This window comes from Phyllostomus hastatus, unplaced genomic scaffold, assembly GCF_019186645.2.
Source record: "Phyllostomus hastatus isolate PE091 unplaced genomic scaffold, TTU_PhHast_1.1 phas_contig_113, whole genome shotgun sequence".
NCBI classification, from domain to species: Eukaryota; Metazoa; Chordata; class Mammalia; order Chiroptera; family Phyllostomidae; genus Phyllostomus; species Phyllostomus hastatus.
In genome coordinates this window covers 13,465,287-13,489,130 of record NW_025333530.1, presented here as the reverse complement: position 1 = coordinate 13,489,130, position 23,844 = coordinate 13,465,287, and the positions used below count along the sequence as shown (strand labels likewise).

At 47.8% G+C, this 23,844-nt stretch overlaps 1 protein-coding gene across 2 annotated transcripts; it reads left to right on the top strand.

Annotated features, from left to right (window-relative positions):
* The first annotated feature begins 467 nt into the window (after window positions 1-467).
* On the top strand, window positions 468-23,507 carry BACE1 (beta-secretase 1). 2 transcript variants are annotated; one of them, XM_045840164.1, is made up of 9 exons: window positions 468-1,215; window positions 15,122-15,210; window positions 16,750-16,966; window positions 17,453-17,590; window positions 18,284-18,418; window positions 19,401-19,502; window positions 20,312-20,461; window positions 20,714-20,885; window positions 21,494-23,507. In XM_045840164.1, the coding sequence occupies exons 1-9, from the start codon at window positions 958-960 to the stop codon at window positions 21,733-21,735; spliced, it is 1,503 nt and encodes a 500-aa protein (XP_045696120.1). In that variant the 5' UTR covers window positions 468-957; the 3' UTR covers window positions 21,736-23,507. The 2 variants fall into 2 exon arrangements, with proteins under 2 accessions (XP_045696120.1, XP_045696127.1); XM_045840171.1 differs by lacking the exon at window positions 20,312-20,461.
* The last annotated feature ends 337 nt before the right edge of the window (window positions 23,508-23,844 follow it).

The following is a 23,844-nucleotide window of genomic DNA, read 5'->3' as shown; positions in this document are numbered from 1 at the left end:
AGCAGATAGAGCATTAAGGCACAGAAAGACTCTGGTTCTCATCTGCACACAGATTGCAGGCTCCTGGAAATCCCACCCATTCTATAGGCTCCAATTAAATACCACCTCCTTCCATTGAGTCTTCCCAAATCCCCCCAATTTCCCCAAAATCCCTACGCTTAGGGACTCATCATTTTGTATGGTGCATGTGCACTTCTTTCTCTCTGTGGTCCCAGAGCCTGAGAGAATGCCTGGTGTACAGTGGGTGCTTAATAAATGCGGAAGTAAGGACTGACAGAATGAGAGGTCAGCCACCACTCTATCCTGATGGCTATTTCCCGCTGTGCTAGGGCTCAGGCAACCTTCCCCACCAGGGTCCTGCAGTATGGACTCCGTCTCGGCAGAGGGCATCCCAAACCCTTCAGAAGCTCCGGAAGCTGGGCTATCTGCCCTGGGAAGACTACACCTCCCAGCAATCCCATGGAACAGCGAAGCACCCTGGCTTTGACAGCAGCCACCGCCAGTCTTTCCGCCTCCCCAGCCTGCCTGGGAGCTGGGAGCTGAATTATGGTGGCCTGACCAGCAAACGCAGCTGCAGGAGCCCAGAGCCTCTGCCCCTTCCCACGCTGCTAACCTGCCAGGAGCTCCAGGAAACCAGCCACAGCCGACCTGCCATGCTCGCCCTTCCCAGCTCCCACAGGGGGTCCAAGCCAACCTCGCCGGGACCTACGCTAAGGCTGGAAGCCACTGGCCAGATGTAGCCAAGATCCATCTCCTTTCCTTCTCTCTCTTTCTGCGGATTGTTCCTGCCCAGTACCCACAGCCTGGACTGGGGCTGGTTCAAGGGCCTGCAGGAGCCCTGATGCTGCACAGCTCTCTCTCCTGAGCAGCCACAACCAGCACTCAGAGTTGGGGGCGGATAGCGGAGACGGACGTGGGCCCGAGGGAGCCCAGAGGGTCTGAAGGCCAGGGCCCGAAATGGCCCAAGCACTGCCCTGGCTCCTGCTGTGGATGGGCTCAGCACTGCTGCCTGCCCACTGCACCCAGCCTGGCATCCGCCTGCCTCTGCGGAGCGGGCTTGGGGGGACCCCTCTGGGGCTGCGACTGCCTCGGGACACGGAGGAGCCAGAGGACCCTTGCCGGAAGGGCAGCTTTGTGGAGATGGTGGACAACCTGAGGGGCAAGTCCGGTCAGGGGTACTATGTGGAGATGACTGTGGGCAGCCCCCCACAGACGGTAAGGTCACCAGGCCAGCTCTGCTCTCCCATCAGCATGACCAGAGGGGGACAGGCTGGAGATGCAGCATGTTGGCCCCTGCTAAAGTGGGCGGGAGAGCCCCTCTCCCAAACCTTTCCTCTGGGATCATCTGTCATTCCCAAAGCTCCCTTTCCCTTCACAGGCTTCCCAGTTTCCCTAATCTGAGTGCTCTCCCATCTGACACACTCATCTTTTTGTAGGATTTGAGGCAAGAGAAACACTTCAGTGCAGAGAGCCTGGCCTGGGGAAGGAGCCAAGCCATAGGGGTGCTATGAACAGGTGTCAGCCCTGGCCAGACCTGGTCTCCCAGCCCCACCACTCTGGATCTTGGTCACCTAACCCTAGCACCTTCTGGTGTTCCCAGAATTGAGGTTCCCACCATCATTCCTGGAATCATGAAGAGTTGGATCAGGCCCTTTCTCCCACTGTCCTGGCTACCACAGGGACAGCAAATCATGATGTCTGAGCAACTCTGCCCTCCAGTCTAGCCCAGAAGCCCTTACTTTCCCCAGTCCCTCCCTCCTCCTCCCCTCTCCCCTATTTGCATCTGCACACCAGCCCCTCCCCCACCCCCTGCCGTCAAGCCTCCAGGGCACAGGCCAGAGGGGACTAAGCTGACCCTGGGGAAAGGACAAATCACAGCAAAGGAAACAGAGCCCCCTTCTAAGAATAAGATTCCTTCCATGAGCTGATAGTGCTGGGGGGAAGCAAGAGATGGACATGGCAGCAATGGTGAAAATACTGCCAGCTCTCCCTATCCTTCCTGACAAGTAGTAGCTGGTGGAGGTTGCACCATCTGCACCTCTGTGGGTGGGTGGGAGAGTGGGCATGAGCAGCCCTCCATGGGATGCTGTGCCTGACCTCTGAGCATATTGCTTTCTCTGTGGGTGAGTCTGGACACGGGTAGCAGGAAGGTTCTGTGTGGGCTGGTTTGTGTCACCTTGAATTTGAACCTGAACATCTTTGTGAGGCACCCCTCTCCCCTGGATCTGTGTCTGGGAGGCCTGTCCTTGAAAGGGTCTCTGATGGTGGGAGAGTGTGTATGCATAGAGGGAACAGTTCCCTGGGCTTCTCAAACAGCTCATACACTGGACCAGAGAGAAATGCATCTCCACCTCCCAATTACCTGAAGGAAGCAAGCCTTCCTAGGCCCCTGCCACTTGGGCCCTCCCACCTCCTGGCTGGTCTAAGTCTCTGGTCGCCCTCACTTATCCTCCCTCTTTCCTGTGCACCATAACTTACTCAGGAGCAGTCTTGAATCAGCCCTCAGTGTGAGGACAGAGACTGAATCTAGGCCCACAGCTGTCTGGCCCACTGGGGTCAGGGGCCAGGGTCAGAGGCAAGTGGAGACCTGGGACCATGATGTGCTGTGCAAACTGGGCATAGGCCCCATGACATGGATGCAGAACAGGGCTGTGAAACCAGTGAGGGTTTTGGGGTCAGCCAGACCAGGAATTCCAGCTTCTCCTCTTCTCAGCTCTGTGGCTTTGGGCAAATGATACAACCTCTCTGAGGCTATTGCCTTGTGTTTCAAATGAGTGGAATGAGATCTCCTTTGCTAAGTAATTGTGAGGATTAAATGGGATTATGTAGGCAAAAGCACCTAGAAAAGTGTAGCTGGACACATTATTGACCTCCAGTAAATATAAAGTCAGTTTCTCCTAATTTGTCTGGTACTTCTGCCTCTTCTGGGCTATGCCATCAAGCATAAAAACTTGGGTGTTCTGGGCCTCAGTGTTTTACACGTGTAGAACTGAGGGCCAGTTACTATACTTCCCTAGACCCCTGAAATCATGCCTACATCCTCCAGTCCAGATGTTGGCAGAGAGACATTTATTGCCCAATAAATATCTAAGAGAAAGGTAAATGGGCTTAAAGTTCAATACCAGCTCAAGGAGCCAGTGCCAGGGAGACCACAGACAGAAGGATTATGGATTGCCCTACAGCTGCAAGCCCAAACTAACACCAGCGTCTCTGCCCTGTGGTGACTTGGATTCTTTTCCCAGCAGTCTGCCCTATCTCCCTGCCTTGCGGGCTGTTGTAAGCACCTTATAAGAACACATATGACAGATTCCTCTGACCAAGTTAAAGTGAGCACTTTCTATGTGCCAAGCAATTGTTTGGGAGCTGATCCACAAAGAGATAGTACATACATTTTTCTGCCCGAAAAGGGCTTAGTGTAGGGTGAAAGTGTAAGTGCTAGTACAAGTTAATCGATAGCCTTGGTACTCCAAGTGAGGTCCCGAGACTCTTTTATCCAAGGATGTTAGAAATACCAATTCTCTGGCCCCACCTCAGATTTACTGAGTCAGGATTTCAGGTGCTCTCAAGTTTGAGAAGCACTGATCCACAGTAGTATAAGAGTAAGTGCACTGGTGTTTATGAGGTAAAATTAGGGAAAGCCTCACAGAGGAGGTGTGCTGTTAGCATGGTCTTGAAGGATGGCCAGGAGCCGGGAGACCATGCTCAGCGGGGAAATGGCTCCCATCCCACCAAACTGTACTTGTACTTTATTTGTATGTTCGCTTCTTCCCTCCCTGACACTGGCTGGGTCCCTTAGATCAGAAGAGGCTACAACAAATGAGAGAATGAGTTACATGTGTTGGGTTTAGGCATGTTTGTTTAGGAGACACAGAGAAAACCGGTCCAGTTAATTTTACAGGTTTGGGTAAGTAAGATAGAGCCAACTTACCAAAAACCTTAAATCTTAAGCTATAATGATTGGACTTTGTTCTACAGATATAAGGGGGAAACTGAATTTATTTGTTCAGGGGAATGACATAAAGAAGGCAATCTTTGAGGAAGAGACATCTAAATTTGAGAAAGACTGGAACTGAGAGACACAGACAGGGATAGAGGCTCTGCCACACAGCCCCAGTGTGAGGTGCTGTGACAAGGACTGCATGAGTCTGAGATAAGATGAAAAGGGAGGGAAGACCAGGGTGAGAGGAGCAGTACAAGCAGATGGACAAGACTTGGTCACACAGGTGTGAAGAGTGAGGAAGAAGGTGTCAAAGGTGATTTTGATCTGGGGTGAACTGGAGCAGAGCAAGACCACTTGGGGGAATAGGCAAGTTGGCAGCAGGGGATGGCTTCTCAGAACTTATATACAAATACCTACTTGTATTTATGGTTACAGTTTATGTAAAGTCTTTAAAATATATTCTATATAGATTCTTTTGTTCTTTATATTCATATCTTCTAACAGAAGGAATAGGGACTCAAAGGGTAAACCATTGGCAAGGTGGCAGACCGGTCAGCTAAGATGCTGTCTTACCTTTGTTCTTCCTGCTGCACCATGCCACCTATTAGTGTGTCTTGGGGAGAAGGAGAATTTATCACAAACATCCCTCTTCCAGTCTCTCATGATATCTGCTCATATCTCCCTTACTACACTTATCCAAATGTATAACTGTGTGTCTCCCTCCTAAAACATCAAGCTCTTGAGAGAAGTATCTTTTAAATTTTTTAATTTCTTTTTTTCAGTGTCTTCTCTTTATCCAATATCTATAACAGCACCAGGCTCAGAACACACCCCTAAACAACATGGAATGGGTGACTAATAAACTGTAAGACTTCTAAGTAGAGCTGTTGGCGGGCAGCTGTCAGTGCGAAGCAGGAGCCCTGGTGAATGTGTTGTCATTCTTTTTCTCAGTGACAGAATGACACCTCATTAGAATGATATGAACCTCGCTATCCTGTGCTCCAAGCACAGGATAATAATTTAGTTGTTAGGGTTGAAACCTGGTGATAGTCGACTCAGTTTAACAAATGTTTGTTGAGCATCCACATGTGCAGAAGAGAAAAATAATGTCATAGTTTTAGCACTTGGAAAGTGCAAAATTTGATGTGAGATGCAGACATGTAAACACCTAAATAACATACAAGAACATATGCATTTGGAACAAACAGAAGAACAGTAAGTCTTGGAGGTGCAGAAGAAAAAGTAGCTACTTGTGACAGGTGTTGAGAAAGGCTTGCTGGAAAGTGTAGCACATGAATGTGGCCAAGAAAGAGGAGAGCGCTTTGCTGTTTAGAGAGCCTTGTGGAGGAACACTTCAGGCAGAGAGGCCTGGGCTGTGCTAAGAAGCTGGAAGTTGTGGTCGGGATGCTGTGAGGCTGAGTGTAGTCTGTGTTTTATTCTAGAGGCAGGAGACGTCATGCTGAATATATGAGAAGGGGAATGGTCTAGTGTAGTTTTGGTTCCAGAAACACAACTTCAGTGTGGAGCAGTGACTGCCAACATCTTTCATCTCATGGCACACAAACTAATTACTAAAATTCTGCAGCACACAGAATCCAACAAAAAAAAAAAACAGGTATAATTTTGATTCATTCACACTGACGGCTATTGTTGTGTTGTCTGGGTTTTTTGTTTGTTTGTTTTTTTAACTTGACAATCTAAGGAAAAAGAGATCAGTGCCGTTGACTAAATAGTCAGGCATTACATGTTTTAAAAATTCTTGCAATACACTGATAGAGAATTACTGGTGTGGAGGATAGCTTGGATAGTTCTAGAGTCCGAGAGGAGAATCAAAGTTAAGATACAAGGGCCTGAGAGTGGTGGCAATGAGGTCCAAAAGGAGGGGAGGTCTGATTGCCAGAGGGAACAGGAGCCGGGGAGGTAAAAGAGTGTAAAGGAAGGAGACTTGGAGTGGTGAACACACAACACAGTGTACAGGTGATGTAGTGTAGAATTGTGTACCTGAAACCTATTTTACTTTATCAACTAGTGTCACCCCAATAAATTCAATTAAAATTTTAAAAAAATAAACATAAATAAATAAAAGAAAGGAGGAGAGGTCCTCAGAGATCCAGCATTTACATGTCAGTTCACCCAGTTGGTCTCTGCCCAGGTGATGAAAGGGAAGAGAAGATGATTCTCCTTTCAACCTCTCTGACTGTGTTTGTGTCAGGGAACACAGCAAAAAGAGCAAGCTTTTAAAGCAAAAATCATCTTCCAAAATTCCATATGTATTATTCTGCTTTAATTACAAGGGATATGTATTAGCATGCCTAGTTTGGGGATGAGGAAATTGAGGCTCAGAGAGATTAAGTGGTTTGCCCAAAGTTCTTAGCTAAAGAAAAACTAAGGTAGGGTTCAAATCCAGGTCATTGGATTCTAAGTCCAAATACTGGGTTGTCTCTCATATTCTACAGTCTGGGACATGTTGGTTGACTTCAAGATGCCACTGGACCATTTTTGTGAATGGACACAGCAACCATCAGAGAATGGGGATCTGGAAACCAGGAGACAGAATTTAGGTCTGGACAGGTAGACACAGAGTCACCTGCAGAGAGGTGGTTGTGAAAGCCAAGTTAGCAAATGAACTGCTCTTTGAAAGAATCAAAAGAAAAATGACTAGGAAACGGACATTGTGTGTAGAGTAGGGTGTGGGGGGCTCCGCCCGCAGGGTCCCCCACCGGCTGCCACAGATGAGAATAAGTCTACCAAGACATGACCTGCTTGGGGAGGAAAGGTGGCTGATCTCTCAAAGGAGAAGGGCCCAGAGTCTTTTCCTCAGTGGGCTTTTATTGGGTTCATTTTGCACAAGAATTCAGGTAAAGCTCGTTAATCATTGTTAGGTAGTAAGGATCAAACAATACATAACATACAAAGAACTCTGAGGGCCTATTCTGAGTCAGGGTCTGTTAGTTAAAGGGCTACAAAACTTTGGGAGACAAACTCATTTCCTGCTCAGACCCTTATCATTTAATTGAGAGCATTCTTAGCAAAGCAGGTTTCACAGGAGTTTATATATTCCTTCTTAGGTCAGATCACCCTGGGGAACCCACCCTTTCCAGACCAGGGCTGCACCACCCTCTGTCATTGTTTCAGGCTTAAGTCAGGCAGGGGAAGTAAGGCAGCCAGGAGATTAGGAGACTTCTCACAGAGAGAATGAGAACTCAGGCTATGTCAAAGCCGAGGGCTGAGGGTCTATCACCCCCTTTTGCTATAGTCCCCCAAATCCTTCCCTGGGCCCTCCCTGTGATCGTGCTGTCTTAAGTCATTCCCCCCTTGGGGAATCTTACCTGTCATTGGCTAACCAGTCAAGCATTGGGGGCCAGTTATGGATGAAGTAAAAGGAGCAGAAGCAGCACTCCTGCCAGGGAGATAAGCTTTGTCTCTTTAGTGGCTTAAGGTCTGAAGGTCACTCACTCAGCCTTAGCCTTGGTGGGCGGGGCAGGGTGGGGGGTGTTACAGCTTCTGAAACCAGGCAGGGCAGTTCCCAACAGTAGGGATCAGGGAAGCAAGAGAAAATGATTAGGGAAGTAGAAAACAATAAGAGTTCAAAATCTCAGAAATGAAGAAGAGCCACATTGTTTTCCTCCCCAGTACCCAGAATGGTTTTCAAGCTGTGGTTTGTTGAATTCTATAAAGGGGCCACAAGTGTGAGGGAGAAGGGTTGGGAGAAAAGAAAGCAGGCAAGTCTGTACCTTCCACCACTTCCCCAAGCTCTCCAGCTCCCACCTGACCCCAAATCTCCTGGTCCTCTTAGAATTGCTCAGCTTTTACTGTTTTTATACAGTGGAATTCCAAATTATTTTTAAAGTTCTGATACTAAAAAGATTGAAAACCCTCATGATGTCATTTCACTCACTTCTCCTCTATCTCCCCAGGTCAGGAAAGAAAGAATTTATCTGAGATTGGGGGATACTGAGAAAGACTGTACTTTCTCACTAAGGTTGAAGGTTAGGAACCTTTCTTGTTGTCTATGATAAAGACCTAAAGCAGAGATTTTCTGGTAGAAAATCCAGGAAGAGAGCCAGGGAAGCCCTCTCTACCTGACAACTAATTTCTGTTTCTACTGGGATCCATTTCTCTTGGGAGCCTGGGCAGTGGAGAGTTCTAGGAAGGAGCCAGACCATTTTCCAGGTCCTAGAGCTGCCCTAATCTTCACCGGGGTAGGATGCACCCAGAGGCCCAGGAAGCAGGTGCTGTGCCCAGTGGGTCCTGAGAGTGAAGTGTGTGCTCCAAGGTGAGTGACAAATCAGTAATCCCAGGGACCGGCATGGGGAGCCAGGGCTCCCAGGTCTTCTCTCACAGACCATGACAAAGCTGCAGAGCAAACTAGCTGAGCTCCCTTTCCTCCCAGCCCAGCCAGTCCTTCCCCAGACCTCCCAGAATGTTATGGCCCTGCAGTTACCCTCTGTGCTGCCAAATGTAATCCCACTGTGTCCAGGCTAGATGTCTCCTTGACTGGCCTCTTGAGGGCCATGAACCCCACCAATTATTCTTTCCCTGTGCCTATGGACTTTTTGCCAAGGAGCAAAAGAAGTGAACCCTGGTATCTCCCAAAGACTCAAGCAGGGAAGCCTATGTGCTGAGCATGACCCAGGTCCCAAGAGGGAAAATGGGCTTATGCCTCAGACTAGCTTCATTTTCAACTGAGTGCTGGCTCAGAGAAGATTAAAGCCAGTTGCGTGTGAGTGGGACATGGATAGACAACAGGAAGGACTTACTGTCTGACAATGAAAAATAGGTAGCCAATAGCAGCCATGATATCTCACAGACTGGGGCTTTCCCAATGGGTTTCATGGAGGCTGAAGGTGATAAAGGGTTGTCTGAAGAGCCACTGGGGATGGGACAGACGCAGAGGAATTAACACCTCTTCTTGAAACAAAACATCTCTGCTTTTTCTTTCTTTTAGTATACTGGGATCCTGCAAAAGGTTGGAAAAGCATTCTGCTGCTTAAAAAAAAAGTTTGAAAATGATTGTCTTAGATCTGATCTTTAAGACAGACATGTTTATTTTTTGACTATTTGAGTCCACCATCTGATTTGAGTCAGAAGACCTGACAAATAGTTGAGCTGGATTTGAGGCTGGGGAAAATGGGGCATTCTGTATAAAGGGGAAAGAGCACACTAGGTAAGGTTTGGCATGATGCAGCCACCTTGGGATTCTTTAAAAAACAAAACAAAACCATCCCAAGGTGGGGAGCCTGGCAGCCTGCTTATTCCCAGGTATCAATTGCCGGCTTCATCCTGGAGAGAGAAATGGAAGCAAAGGACATGTCTGGAGAAAAACTATCCATTCCCATTGGGTCAGCTGATTTGGTCAAAGTGGATGGAACCTGGACAAGACCCAGTTGCTAGATTCAGTTTGATGCACGAGCTATATACCCTGCTGGCCCTCAGCCACTCCCAGCTGCTGATGTTAGGCTCCTCAGTCCTTCTTCCTTCCCTCCTCCTCTCTGCCTTGGGCAAGCTCGGATCTGGAAACATCACTTAGGAAAGCAAATGAAGCTGGCCCAGTGTTTCTGGGAGCAAGGAGTCCTGAAGTCACTACGACTGCTCCAAGAGCCTGAGTAGATATTGCATGGGTAGGGTGGGTGTGAGCTGTCATCACCCTGCACAGTACCAGACTAAAAAATCACCTTGTCAAAGACCCCTGGGCTGAGAATTAATACCAAGAACCTGTAGTGTCACAGAGAACTACAGGATATGAGGCATTTGCCATCACTTCAGGTAGTTGTATGGAGCACTGCTGAGGGCTCCATTCCTACCTAGCTGAGGGCTAGGTAGGAATTAGGTAATAAGAATACAAACATGCCCCCACCCCTTTGGAGCTCACAGAGTGTGGGACATACAGGCATTAGAGAAATGATTAAAAGTTTGATGAGTGATATACTAAGAAGCACAGATATTATTCAGGACTGCAAGAGAAGGAAGCTAATCTTGGTTGGGGGCATTGGGGCAAAACCTTTGGGAGAAAGGATGTTTAAACTGTGACTTGAAAGTTGAACAGAAAAGTTAGACAAAACAGGGAAAGCACATTTTAAGCAAAGGAAACAGCATATGCAAACGTGCAGAGGTAAGAGGTTGTTGTGCTTTTGAGAAATTTTATGAGCAGCATGGTGAGGAAGAGGAAAAGTGATGAGAGAGGTTCACTGGAGTTGACCTATGGTTGGTTAGAGGCTACCAAGGTCAAGGATCTCAGGATTTAATTCAGATAGTTTTGTATCAGTTGCCTGGAAAACTTGGTGGCTGAAGACAAGGACCATTTCATTTCTCAGGATTCTGTGGATTGGCTTATGGTTTTACCAGTCTTACCTGGGTTCAATCAGGTGGCTGAATTCAGCTGATGGGTTAGCTAGGGACCAGACTAAGCTGGGCCTGCTGGACCACCTTCTCTATGAAGTGTTTCACCCTCAAGAGGCAAGACTGAACTTCTTCATATGCGGCCTTAGAGCAGCATTCCAAGAGGGCAATCCCCAGTGCATAAGCTCCTGTCAAACCTCTACTTTCCTGCTTTGATGATGTCTCATTGGCCAAAGCAAGTCATGTGGCTAAGCCCAGAGTCGGTGTCAGAGCGGATAACAGCAGGGCATGGATACAGGGGTGTGATTCATTAATGTAACAATCCACCATATATTTCTTCTCCAGATGAGAAATTCAGTAAGGTCAAGAAGATGAAAGACCAGAGTTGGGCTTAGAACCAATGGATACTTGTCCTGGCTTTGTGGCTCATTGTATTCAGTATAAGATGGGTCAAGTGGCTCTCTCACACTGTCTCAGTTTCCTCCTCAGTAAAATGGAAGAAGGGCTTCTACATCTCAGTTTAGCAAAAAGGCTTGTTATGTAAGAATATAAGAGCCCTCCTCCCATCAACTCTGAGGCCCCCACAGAAGGAAATAGACTAGAAGAATTAGAAGTAGGATAATTTGGGTTAAAGTCCCCTTCCCAGCGGCTTGCAAAACTGGTAAGACCCTTGGATAGACTACTAAGAAAGGTTATGGATCTCAGTAAGTACAGATCTTTCAGAAGTGGAAACAGCCCCATCTCTCCAGGCTAATGAACAAATGACTCCTGTCTCTTTTCATCCAGAAGTATCTGAGCTATTGTAATCTGCTAGTGAGACCTGGGGCCCAGGCAGTGAGATCTGGGGAACAAAGCTTACCCTGAACTCACCAGCTCAGTACCTATCTCACTGTCCAGAATCTATTGCTGAAGATTCCTCCAGGGGAACCTTGACTGCAGCGTGAAATGGGCAGGTGTTCCTTCTCCAGTGGGGCTTGTTAGCACTTTCCCCAAAGCTGCCTTCCCTCGGAGGTTTCATGTGTATTTCTTTGTTCAGTAATTGGCACTGACCTAGCCCTGACCTCCAGGCTTCAGTCCCCTGTGCATCTAAAGGCGATAGCTACAGAGACTCCTGAGGTGGCAGGGACCTGAGGCAAGGGGAAGAAGTAAGGTGGCTTCTGGACTTCGGGCTGCCTGAAGACTGACATCCTGCATCAAACCAGGGGACTGGGTGAGAAGAAGGCAGGTCTCAGATAGAGCCACACTATAACTTAAAAACTCCCACAGTTTGGGAGTCAGCTGAGGGATCCCATCCTCACCCCAAATATAGGGTAGATGAGCTCTTTCTCATTTTCTTTCCTTTAACCATTCATTAATTCAAGCACTAGTTATTGCCAGGCACTTGATACACAATGGGGATTTTTAAAAAAACTAGTTACAAGGGGAGGTGAGAGACAATGTGAAATTAGAGTGCCAAGTTCTATGGAAACATTTTAAACAAGAGAGTATGGCCTGGTCTTTCTCTCTTAGGAAGTTCCTTTTGAGCTCAGACTAAAGGATGAAGGAGGAATAGACACAGCTGGATATGGAAAGGAGGATGGTTTGAGGGCCTGAAATGAGGCCAGAGTGGCAAGTAGGTAGAGGGCTTGGGGGAAGATGGGACAAGCTAGGCTGGATATGCAGGCAGGGCTGGATCACCAAGTAGCTCAAAATGTTCATACTTTGCAGTTTAATTTAATAGCAAAGATAAACCATTGACATAGGAGCATGAGCATGGTCAAATTTACACCTTAAAAAGGTCACTGTAGACCGTGCACAAACAGGTTGGAGAGGTTAGGATGTGCCATGGCCAGTCAGTCATATTCCAGGATGAAATGATGATAGCTGGGCTTAGGAGTGGCAAGGGGAGATGGCAAGAAATTAGTACAGTCAAGAGACTTCTCAGGTGGTTCATGGGACAGGACTTGCTGAGGGTTTGGATACAAGTGTGAAGAAGAGGGAGGTAATGGGATGTCTTTGAGTTGCCAATTTATGGAATAGATGGATAGCAATGCCACTCACTAATGTAGAGGACACTGGGAAAAGACAGAGGGGTAGGACCATGTAAGGTCAGCTTTGGACATCCTGAATTTGAAGTAGATTTCAGGCAGTTTGGTATGTGCTTCTGGAGCTCAAAGAAGTTGGTGGGGTGGGGGGAGCTAGGGCTACAAACTTAGGCACAGAGGTGATAACTGCAGCTGCAGCCACAAGCAAGATGATTTAGGACAAGAGTACAGCAGGAGAGGAAGAGGGCCAAGGCCCAGGCCTGGAGGAGTGAGCCTGCAAAGAGATCTGATCAGAGAGCTGGGAGAACAACCATCGGGCAGATGCAAGGAAGAGTGTTTCAAGGAAGGAGAGGTCAGCAGTGTTGAATGTTCCAGAGAAGTCAAGACCATGAGGCCTGATTTGAAAGTGTCTTTTGCATTTAGTGACATGAAATCATTGGTAACTGTAGTAAGGGCTCTTTTATAGTGGGGGGAGGGATAGTGGGGAAATTCAGTTTTAGAATGGGTTGAGGAATGCGTGGGAGGTGAAGAAATGAAGACAGCTTGGCTGAGAACTTTGGTTGTGAAGGGAGGAGAAAGAGGGTAGCTGGAGGCGGATGTGAGATCTAAAAGATTTTTAAAAAATGAATAGACCAAAGCATTTGTAAATACCAATAAGAAGAATCCAGACTTGGGGTTGAGAGTCAAGGTCAGGGAAGGCAGGGTGGTTAAGGGCCTGAGGGGCAGGGATGACTGACTAATGGGGTAGGTGTCTGAGAAGGAAGGAGGGATTCAGCTCTCAAGCCAGGAGGAGTGACAGGACTGGTTCACACAGCTGCAGGCAGGTTGCAGTGGCTGGTGTGGGGGATGTGGAAGGTCCCATCACATGGTCTCCCTTGATAAGAGTGTCTGCGTAGAAGGTTTGGTGGCATGCAGCCCTTGCACCACTATTTTCCTCTTTCCAGCCACCCTTAATTGCCCTGTTTCACAGTGCGTGTGGTGGCTCAGTTGCTGAAGGCCCTGCCCTGGAAGAGGCCGCTATGGGCAGCTTCCCAGGGGGTTGTGCTAGAAATGTTTAAGGACAGGACCAAAAATCACTTCTCTCAGAGGCGAGATCATATTCAAAGGGCAGACAGACAGTCAGACCCTTGCTCAAGAGGAAATGGCAACTGCTTACTTTGGTTGTCCATTTTCTTGTGAGGGTGAAGAAAGGGAGGCTGAGTGGTCAGGGAGTGGAGGGTTTGATCCCCTTTGAGGTGAAAGGGGGAGACCTTCCTCAGGCAAAGAGAAAGGCTGGGACTGGAAGGGCAGGCAGCAAGAGTGACTGTGTCTCTTGGCCTGGAAGTGGGTGGCCTGCAAAGAGCCCCACCCCCTGCAGGAGTGAAGAGGAGTGGGAAGGAGGGGTTGTGTCTGGACCAGCTGGGGCATTGAGCCCCCAGATAAAAGGTCCCTTCCAGTGTAAAAAGTGGTCCTATTTTCCTCTAATTGGCCAGGCACACATTCCAGGCAGTTCTCCCTTGTATAGCTGTGGGACCAGTGTGGTGAAGGAGACCCTCTCTCTCTGGGGTCCCTTGGTAGCAGGGATCCCTGCCAATATGAGGCTGACCTGGTGATGGGGACAGAGTTCTGGCAGGCAGGTGTGAGGACCCTGGGATGAAGAAGCCTTTTTAATCATTAACCTGGCTGATTGAAATCTGAACCGCTGTGCCTCCAGCTTTATTGATTCTCTCTGAAAGCACAGCATCTGGAGCTAGTGGCTGCTCAGAGACCAGGGAGAGGGACAGGGGGAGAAGTCGGGGAAGAGAGCATAGAAGGAAATGGGAACAAGGCTAGGAGTGGGGGCCCAGGAAGGAGGGCTGAGGTGGGGTCAGAGGGCCAGGGCGCTGGTGGACAGGTGTCCTTGAGGCCATGAAGCTTGAGCAGGCGTTGGAGGAGGTGTGGTCAGCAGTGCCACAGAGGACCGCTGACCACAGGAAGGAGCAGCTGAGAGGAAAAAACTGGAGCCTAGAGAAGCATGGTGACCTGCTCAAGGTGACAAGGTCAGAGCCTGCACCAAAACCAAGGCCAGCTGACTTCACTGCGCTGAGGAAAGAAGATACAGAAATGAAAGGCCCTAAGGTCAGGGGAGAAGCTGAGGTTGGTAGACATGGCAGATTGGCAAGATAGGACTCACAACTGTGTTTCTGAAGATAGGGCCTTCCCTCTTTTGGCCTTGAGGGTGTAGTAGGATTCAGAAAACAGCTCTGGACTGACTGCTTTCTCTGGATGGGAAGTTAAAGGGGGAGGCAGACTTAGAAGACAGGAGTTGAGGAAGGCCATCAAGGGAGGAAGGAGAGATAAGTAGGAGAGATGCTAGAAGGAACTGCACAGCAAGGAACACCAAAAGACACCTGTCCATATTCACTTAGTCAAAAGCCATGCCCTGGATGCCCTAGGCTGACTGCTGGGTGATGAGCTTCCTAGGAGAACCAGAAAAGGAGGGAAAGGGCAAGTTCTGCAGATAGAAACAGGTACACAAAGAAAGTATGGGGTAATCAAGGGTAGAGAGAGACAGGGGCAGAGATAACACATACACAGAGATACTATGGTTCTGATAACACAGAAAATGCTATGATTCTACAGAGAAGACAGAAGCAGACACGAGGTCTCTGAGGCCATGTTGAGGATGCCACAGGACCCATGTTGTGTCTGTGGTTGCTAGCCTGCCCAATCCTGCCTCATGGATGCTTCACTATGGATGCTTTAAAAGGAGAACATGTGGCTGGCAGGGTGAAGGACCCGAGGTGGTGAGTCCAGAGTCCCTTGTCAATAACATCTTTCTTTCCCCTTTCTCTGACAGCTCAACATCCTGGTGGACACAGGCAGCAGTAATTTTGCAGTGGGGGCTGCCCCCCACCCTTTCCTGCATCGCTACTACCAGAGGCAGCTGTGAGTCCTGGGGAGAGTTGGAGGGGATAATATGTCCCAAGGATACAGGGACAAGAAGGGTCAGAGAAAAGGAGAGGGCTGCAGAAAGACTAGTCTTCAGACCCTTTCCTCCTGCTGGGGGAGGGGATGGAGAAGAAGGCAACAGCAACCTGGGCAGAAGAGTGGGGTGCGGTGGATCTAAGGAGATGTACCATGGGAAAGGGTGAGTTAAGAGGCAGTAGGAAGTTTTCAGTATTGAGGCCAGGCAGCTTCCTGTGGCAGGGAAAGGAGAGTAGCCCCAAAGCTCCCAGAGCAATCTCAGGGTCTCCTTCTCTCGTCCTGAATGGGGAGACAAGGGGATTTCATTCCCCTTGTCTCCCCCACTCAGCGGGGGAGACCCACACCCACTCAGCGGCTCTCAGTTTTCAGACAACACCAGTTAAGTGTAGGCTGAGCAGGCTGTGTGACAGCTCACTTCACTGTGTCCTCACCCAGGGGTCACTCTCTGTGGCTTTGCACAGTTCACAGAAGTGAAGAAGGAGCCTTCCATAAACCCCATTGCCTGGATCAGTCTCAGGGACTGTAAGCTAAAATGTCTCCTCCTGCATTACCCAAAGCTCCAGCAGTTGGATTTAGCTAACTGGTGGAAGGGTGGGTTGAAGTGGGTTTTTAAGGTAATAGAGGCAGTGAGGCATAAAAGCAGCAAGAGGCATGAGAACATCTAGTGTCTGAGGCATCTCTGTGTGTGAAAACATGTGAGTAGAGACTTGAATCCCATTTTTGGACTTCTAGGAAGATGCCAAAGCCACCTTCTCCAACTCCTGCCTTCTGAGGCTGCCTCCCCTTTAACTTCCCATCTAGAAAAAAGCGGTCAGGGAGTGAGGTGTGCTCACAATGAAAGGGAATTATTCCAGGTTCTTGTCCTAGTCCTGTCATTGTCCCTGATGAGACACACCAAGTCCTGGTTAGTGGTGTGATTAAACACAGCTGGGGGTATTGACAAGCATGTTTCACATAAGTGGTGTGTAATACCTACATGTTCTGCTTAGGAGCTTGTGCAAATCCCTTCTCTGGAAGAACTTGTAGAGGTTCCACATTTGTCTTGCCTGGCACTTTGTCTACCACTTAGATGGTACCACTGGGTCCCAAGGCAGCAAGGGAATCAATGGCTCCTTTTCTCTGGGAGCTTGATGGAGCTGAGGGTGGGGTGGGCAAGAGATGCCCACTAGCTGTCCCTTTAGCAGCAACAAGCACAATACATAAAGCCTAGCCTTGTTCTTCACAAGACCTGAGCTCAGCATCTAGAAATAGGAGCTATGGAGACAGGAGAGCAAACCCCAGCAATAGCTCTATTCCCCTCATTGGTTGGCCAGGTCACTTTACATTATATTCTGGGCGATTGATCTCCCTGGAGTCTTCTGAGCAGACTGGGAGCATCTATCTTACTTATCTAGAATGCCCCTGAGATGAGGCGAGGCATTCAGGAGTTGCTTTGATGCTGGATCCCTGTACCAGTTGTTGTGGTCATGCAACCATAGATCTCCGCCTCCATTTTCACAGGTCCAGCACATACCGGGACCTCCGGAAGGGCGTGTATGTGCCCTACACCCAGGGCAAGTGGGAGGGGGAGCTGGGTACCGACCTGGTGAGCATTCCCCATGGCCCCAATGTCACAGTACGTGCCAACATTGCTGCCATCACTGAGTCGGACAAGTTCTTCATCAACGGCTCCAACTGGGAAGGCATCCTGGGCCTGGCCTATGCTGAGATTGCCAGGGTGAGTGGAACAGGCCTAGCTAGCTCTAGACGTTGTGTCTGTGCATTGCACACTACACAGGGGTGGAGTGGAGAAAGAGAAGGGGAGGAACTTACTAAGGGAGGGAAACAAATCAGTTTTAAAGGCAGTCTGAAGTTAATCCCTACGGAGAACAGAACTATAGTGAGACAGAGTGATAGGTACAGAATAGGCTGTGTTTGCTACTAATTATGAGATCTTTAAGAATAAGAAGGCCCCATAAATTTCAATCAGGTTAGGCACAGATCAAAGCTCCTATAGATCCATAGGCCCATTAGTACTCTCCTGTTTGCATTGCCAGTGTCTCCTAACCCTGTCTCTCCCCCACATCTCAGTACCTCAAGATGGTCTTTCCCAAGGAACAATCCCCAAGTCTTTGCTTTTGCCTTCCAGTTTAGGCAGGGAGCTGGCCACAGTCCACTAGGGTCCTCTGTGTGAGGACTCACTCCTTGTCTCTTTCTGCCACAGCCTGACGACTCCCTGGAGCCTTTCTTTGACTCCCTGGTAAAGCAGACCCACGTTCCCAACCTCTTCTCCCTGCAGCTATGTGGTGCTGGCTTTCCCCTCAACCAGTCAGAAGTGCTGGCCTCGGTTGGAGGGAGCATGGTGAGTAGGTCCTAGGAGGGAGGTCCTGGCACTGGCAAAAAGATGGGTACTATCTGCCTCCCTTTCCTCCACCAAGCCATGCCACAGTCCTGGGCTTCACTATTTAGTATCTTTATATTCCCTACCCCCACCTTTCTTTGTCCATCCTTTCTTCCCTGCATTATTCCAGAGAGAATTCAAGTACTTATGATAAACTTGGAAAGGATCAGAGATAATTAGAAAAGTTTCAAAGAAAATGAAAATAATACCTATTGGATTAAGATTATTCAGTCTGATGACCAGGAGGCGAAGATGTAGGAAGTTTAAAAACCTATTTATTAATTAATTAGAACAACTGGTAACTGGTTCTCCATCTCCAACAAGCAGAGAAAATAAAATTTATAGAAGCAAATAATCATTCATTCAACATTTATTGTGCCAGTTTAGGTTTAAATAATTTCATATCAAGGACTGTGTGATTCTGAAACAAATAATTAAAAATCTGGAAAGTCTCTTCCCCTGACATATTCTTAGTATATTTTAAGAAGCTATAAGTCACTTTGGGGCATGATTTGATCAGAAGCAGAAGATGAAAAAGCTGATCTGTAGGGGACCTTACTACCCCCAGAAATTACTGGTCCTATCGCTTGTTTTCAGGGTGACTTGCTGGCCTTCTGTGCTGGGACTCAGGTACTTGCCTCTTTTTCTCCCTAGATCATTGGGGGTATCGACCACTCGCTGTACACAGGCAGCCTCTGGTACACACCCATCCGACGAGAGTGGTATTATGAGGTGATCATTGTGCGGGTGGAGATCAATGGACAGGATCTGAAAATGGACTGCAAGGAGGTAATAAAACCAAGATAGCAGGGAGAGATAAGGGGGGGAGGTAAGACAGTGTGAGGTCAGACCCTGGTTTATGAGATTGGGAGGGCAAGGCAGAGGTGCAGGACCTGGAGAAAGACTTGGGGACTGAACCTAGAACAAACAGGAGCATAAGGGTCACATAGCAGGACCTGGGGTTTGGAGCAAGGGGCTGGCAGAGCACTTTCACAGGGGCCACATGGCTTATGGTTTAGTAACAACAACTGCATTTCCGCACCCTAGTCACTGCCTTGCTTTATGGCCTTCAGCAATTCATTGGCAAGGCAGTGTGATATGATGATATGATGATATATGTAAGAGTCCTTCTTTGGAGTCAGGAAGACCTGGGTTTCTAGCTCTGTCATGTACTGGCTACCTGCCCTTAGGCAAGTTACTGTGTTGTTTCTCAGTTTCCTCATCTACAAAACAGGTAAAACCAGCATTTGAAAGACTGTGGTGAAGATAAAGAAAATGAATTAAGTGTTTATCCCAATGCCTAGCACATAGCAGTAACCAATAAACGGCAGCTCAATCATGTGGGTCTCCCTTACTTAGATTCTTAACATGTGCTAAATTAGAATAGATTTAGAAGTACTTTGAAAAGTTAAAACCACTATACAAGATATTTTTATTTTCAAGATTTGGAGACTGCCTTCCCACCCAAGCTAATGAGTTAACATTTACTAAATGCATCCTATGTGCCAGGCCCCATTCTAAGCACTTTGAATGTATTAATTTATGTAATCCTTATAATAGCTTTTTGAGGTAGGTACTATTATCATTCTTTAAGATTCGGAAACTGAGGCTGCAAGGCTAAGTAACTTGCCCAAGGATATATACATAAAAAGTGGCAAAGCCAAGATGCCAACCCAGGCAGGATGCCAGTCAGACTCACCCCTCTGACTCCAGCCAGACCCTGGCATCAAAAAAGGCTCCTGACTATTCTAACACTCTCTTCTCCTCTTAGTACAACTATGATAAGAGCATCGTGGACAGTGGCACCACCAATCTTCGTTTGCCCAAGAAAGTGTTTGAAGCTGCAGTCAGATCCATCAAGGCGGCCTCCTCGGTCAGTGGGACTAAGGACAGGGGCACAGAAATGACCAAGTCAGAGGAAGTCTGTGAAAGTCACATTCTTTAACAACAGCCAGAATGTCTACTCTGAGACCCTTCTATTTAAAAGCTCTTAAAACTTTTTTCTTGTTTTTTTAAAAGATTTTATTTACCCATTTCTAGACAGAGAAGGGAGGGAGAGAGAGGGAGAGGAGTATCAATGTGTGGTTGTCTCTCGAGTGCCCCCAACTGGGGGCCTAGCCCATAACCCAGGCATGTGCCCTGACTGGGAAACGAACCAATGACTCTCAGTCTGGTGCTCACACCAGCCAGGGCATGCTCTTAAAACTCCTTTGTTTGCTCATCACACAATCCATCTGCTACAAGGTTTTGGCCTCACTCTGCCGCTTTCTTCCTCTAACTCTTGGGTGTCAGTTCCCTTTCTCCAGTTTGGATATTTCAGGAGAGGCAAATACAGTCAAACCTTGGTTCGCGAACATCTCCCATCTTTAACAATTCAGTTCTCAACCAAGTTGTTCATGGAAAAATTGTCTTGGTTGTCAAAAACTTCCATCCTCGACCCAGCCACCTTTTCATGCTGATAACCTGTATGATCGGTCACACGTCTCTCAAGCAGCAAAGGAGAGAATGTGTATCAGTATGATTCTGTTTTTTAACAAATTGCTTCTTGAACAGCCTTCTGGAATGAATTAAGTTTGAGAACCAAGGTTCCATTGTAAAGGGCCCAGTAAATGTATGCAAAAATGGGAGAGGCAAGATGGTGAAAGAGGCTGTTTCCTCATTATCCCTTTCTGACCAACACAGACGGAGAAGTTCCCAGACGGCTTTTGGCTAGGGGAGCAGCTAGTGTGCTGGCAAGCAGGCACCACCCCTTGGAACATTTTCCCAGTCATCTCACTCTACCTAATGAGTGAGGTCACCAATCAGTCCTTCCGCATCACTATTCTTCCACAGGTATGTCCCTAACCTGAGTCAGTGGAACCCCAGGAAGACACAGTACATATAGAAAGTCAGCAGGCATGGCTTCCCAGAATTTGGAAGACAAAGCAGATAAGTGTCCAGTGGTAAAGGGCTCTTGGAAAAAACAACCCTTCAGAGCTCAGGGATGGCAAAGGGAAGACTGGCCCAAGGACATAGATACCTAGAATGCAGAGATGGGGAGATGGATGGAGTGAAGAGTCTAAGTCTTTGATTCTTTGTCCTTAGCAATACCTGCGGCCAGTGGAAGACGTGGCCACATCCCAAGACGACTGCTACAAGTTCGCCATCTCTCAGTCGTCCACGGGCACGGTTATGGGAGCAGTTATCATGGAGGGCTTCTACGTTGTCTTTGATCGGGCAAGAAAACGAATTGGCTTTGCTGTCAGTGCTTGCCATGGTGAGAACACCAGGGTATGGGGTCAGTCTATCCATGTGCTCCCTGTCCAGCAGTCAGGATACCTAGGCCCATCAGTTTAGGAGGTAATAACAGTTGCCTCAAGCCAGTCAACACACTGGGTAAAAGCCAGTGTCAGTGCTCATGCTTTTTTTTTGTACTGCCTGCCTGGGTTGGTAACCTCTGCTGGATACCCAGGGCAGCAAGAGCTGTCTGGCACCTCAGGAAGCTCTAGATCCAAGGACAGCAGGCTGAGCCTATAGTGACCCTGTCACCTGCTATATGGCAAGGTTGAATGCCACTTCAGAATGGTAGCAACTATCTTGCAACTAGATTTTAGCAGTGCCAAATGAGACTACTAGATGTATATGGGGCTGACTTTTTAGTCAACTTCAAACAACTGACTTTTGAGTATCATCCATACTAGATAGGTACACAGAAAAAAGTTGTTGCTCCCAATGATCGGGGAGCAGAGACATGCCTCCACCTAGCACTGGCTTTCGACAGCTTCCTCAGGGGCTAATTTCAAGGCCTATTGGGAGTTCTTTTTGTTGTATAATGCAAACTGCTCTATGATGACACCTGCCCACTCACATGTGCCCTTTCTCCAGTGCACGATGAGTTCAGGACAGCAGCAGTAGAAGGCCCGTTTGTCACCCTGGACATGGAAGACTGTGGCTACAACATTCCACAGACAGATGAATCAACCCTCATGACCATAGCCTATGTCATGGCTGCCATCTGCGCCCTCTTCATGCTGCCACTCTGTCTCATGGTGTGTCAGTGGCGTTGCCTCCGCTGTCTACGCCATCAGCACGATGACTTTGCTGATGACATCTCCCTGCTGAAGTGAGGAGGCCCATGAGCAGAAGGCAGAGATTCCCCTGGACCACATCTGGGTGGCTGGTCCAATTTGGTCACAAGGAAACAGATGGCACCTGTAGCCAGAACACCTCAGGACCCTTACCCACCCACCAAATGCCTCTGCCTTGACAGAAAAGAAGTAAAAGCTGGCAAGGTGGGTTACAGGATTGCACCTGTAGGAAACAGGAAAGAAAGCAAGCTCTAGTGACAGGAATACTCTGTCACCTCAAACTTGACTTGAGGAATTCTGTTGCTTGAAACTTCAACCCTGAGTCTTTGCCCACCATCCCTCTCAATCCCCCAACCCAAAGTATTCTTCTTTCCTTAGTTCCAGAAGTAATGGCTCCCACCCAGGTGATCCCAGTGGGCGTCTCTGCAGTACCTGGAAGAGAAAAGGGCCAGTCTGTTTCCCTGCTGCCAAGTCAGTAAGAGTGAATGCAGTTTGCTTTTGCGTTAGGGATAGGAACTGTATCAATGAGCCTAACTTGGTGCAAAGACTGCCTCTTGAATTAAAAAGTAATTTGACTCAATAGTTGTACAAACGGGAGTGGCTGGAAGAGGAGGAGAGGGAGTGCAAAGACAGGGAACACAAGGGGATCCAAGCTAGGAAAGGTGGAAGCATGACTTCTCGCCAGTTCCAGTTTCAGACTTCATCTCCGAGACAGAATCCCATCTCTGTAAGATGGTGTTGCTTCCCAGTGTTTTCTTTTCTGCGGCTGCAGCTGGACCAAAAGTGAGATGGGAAGAAGAGCTTATTTAACAACAACAAAAAAAACAACTCTTTTTAGCTTTCTTAAACGAAAAGTGTTCAGTAAGAAGTTCCATCTAACTGATGAATTTCTACCTTACTGATTCCACTTGTCTCTATCTGAACACTCTGCTCTACATATGCTAGGTACCACTGAAATATCCCAACCCTCCTAAACCCCAGTGCCCTATGGAAAGCAACTGGAACAGTGCAAACAGAGCAGGGCTGGGCTTCATCTTGCTGGGTACCTCTTCACTCCCTCCCCCAAATCCCTAGTCCTCTGGAGCTCTGCAGCTGAGGTGCTAAGAAGAAAAGACAGGAGACCTCTCCTACCTAATAATCCTTGAAAGCAGAATCCTGAAGATTCATTCAACAGGTATAGGGGTGATGCCCTTTATTCATGCTTGGTTTCTTCCTGTTCAGCTTTAAGTTGTAGTAAGACCTTTCCATAATACAGAGCAATTTCATTGAGGTCTCACCCTCTCTATCTCACTCTCCGTCTATTTGGCTAAGGCATGCCACTGTGGCGCAAGTATTATACCAAGAGTGTCAGGAACACAAGGCTTTCAGGTTATAGCATCATTGCCTTCAGTATCAAGGCTGCCTGGAGAGTGGATGGCAGCTTTAGGGCTTCCTTACTTCACCATGAGAGCCTGTCAAAGGAATCTACCCTTTTCTCCTGTTCTGCTCTCTATTCCCCACTCCTAACAGTAGTTGGGTACCTAGGCTGGTTCTTGGGCTACATATTGGTGACCAAGTTCATTACCTATCACTTCTACCACAGTCATCTATGATACCAGTGTTAGTGAGAAGAGCTGAATTTTCCTGGTATACCCACTGGATCTTATTCCTTACACGGTCAATACACTGTTTCCAGATATGGGACCTGTCAAGTGTGGAATTACCCGATGAGGGAGAGGGAATTACAAGAAGGGCCTCTGGAAATCCTGTTGCCCACAAGCAGCCAGTTGCCCACAAGCCATAAACCAATAAATCAAGAACACTGAGTCATAGTTTTTATCTGGATTCTCTTCATTCCCCCGCAGTTGGTGCTTCTTTGGCTGACTGGGCACACCGTATAACTATTATGACAGACAGGAAGACTGGAGATTGTCTACTTCCAGCTCGGACCTTACTGTGTAAATAAACCTCCAGAATTGCTACCATGGAATAAAAATGCCACATTCTGCTTTATAATTTCTGCCCATGTTGAGGAAAACCTTTTTGCTTTTCTCAGTTCTTTCCAGGGCATAAAACTCAACCCCTTCATTAGTAAGTTCCACTGTCCTACTTTTCTTTAAGAGAAAACCTGGGCTTGCTTTTTACAGTTAACTTCCTTTCTACCCTGAA

Coding starts and splice junctions, on each gene's coding strand:
- BACE1 (XM_045840164.1), top strand. CDS start 958: ATGGCCCAAGCACTGCCCTGGCTCCTGCTGTGGATGGGCTCAGCACTG. Junction 16,967..17,452: donor CCTATGCTGAGATTGCCAGG/GTGAGTGGAACA, acceptor TTTCTGCCACAG/CCTGACGACTCCCTGGAGCC. Junction 20,886..21,493: donor TGCTGTCAGTGCTTGCCATG/GTGAGAACACCA, acceptor CCCTTTCTCCAG/TGCACGATGAGTTCAGGACA.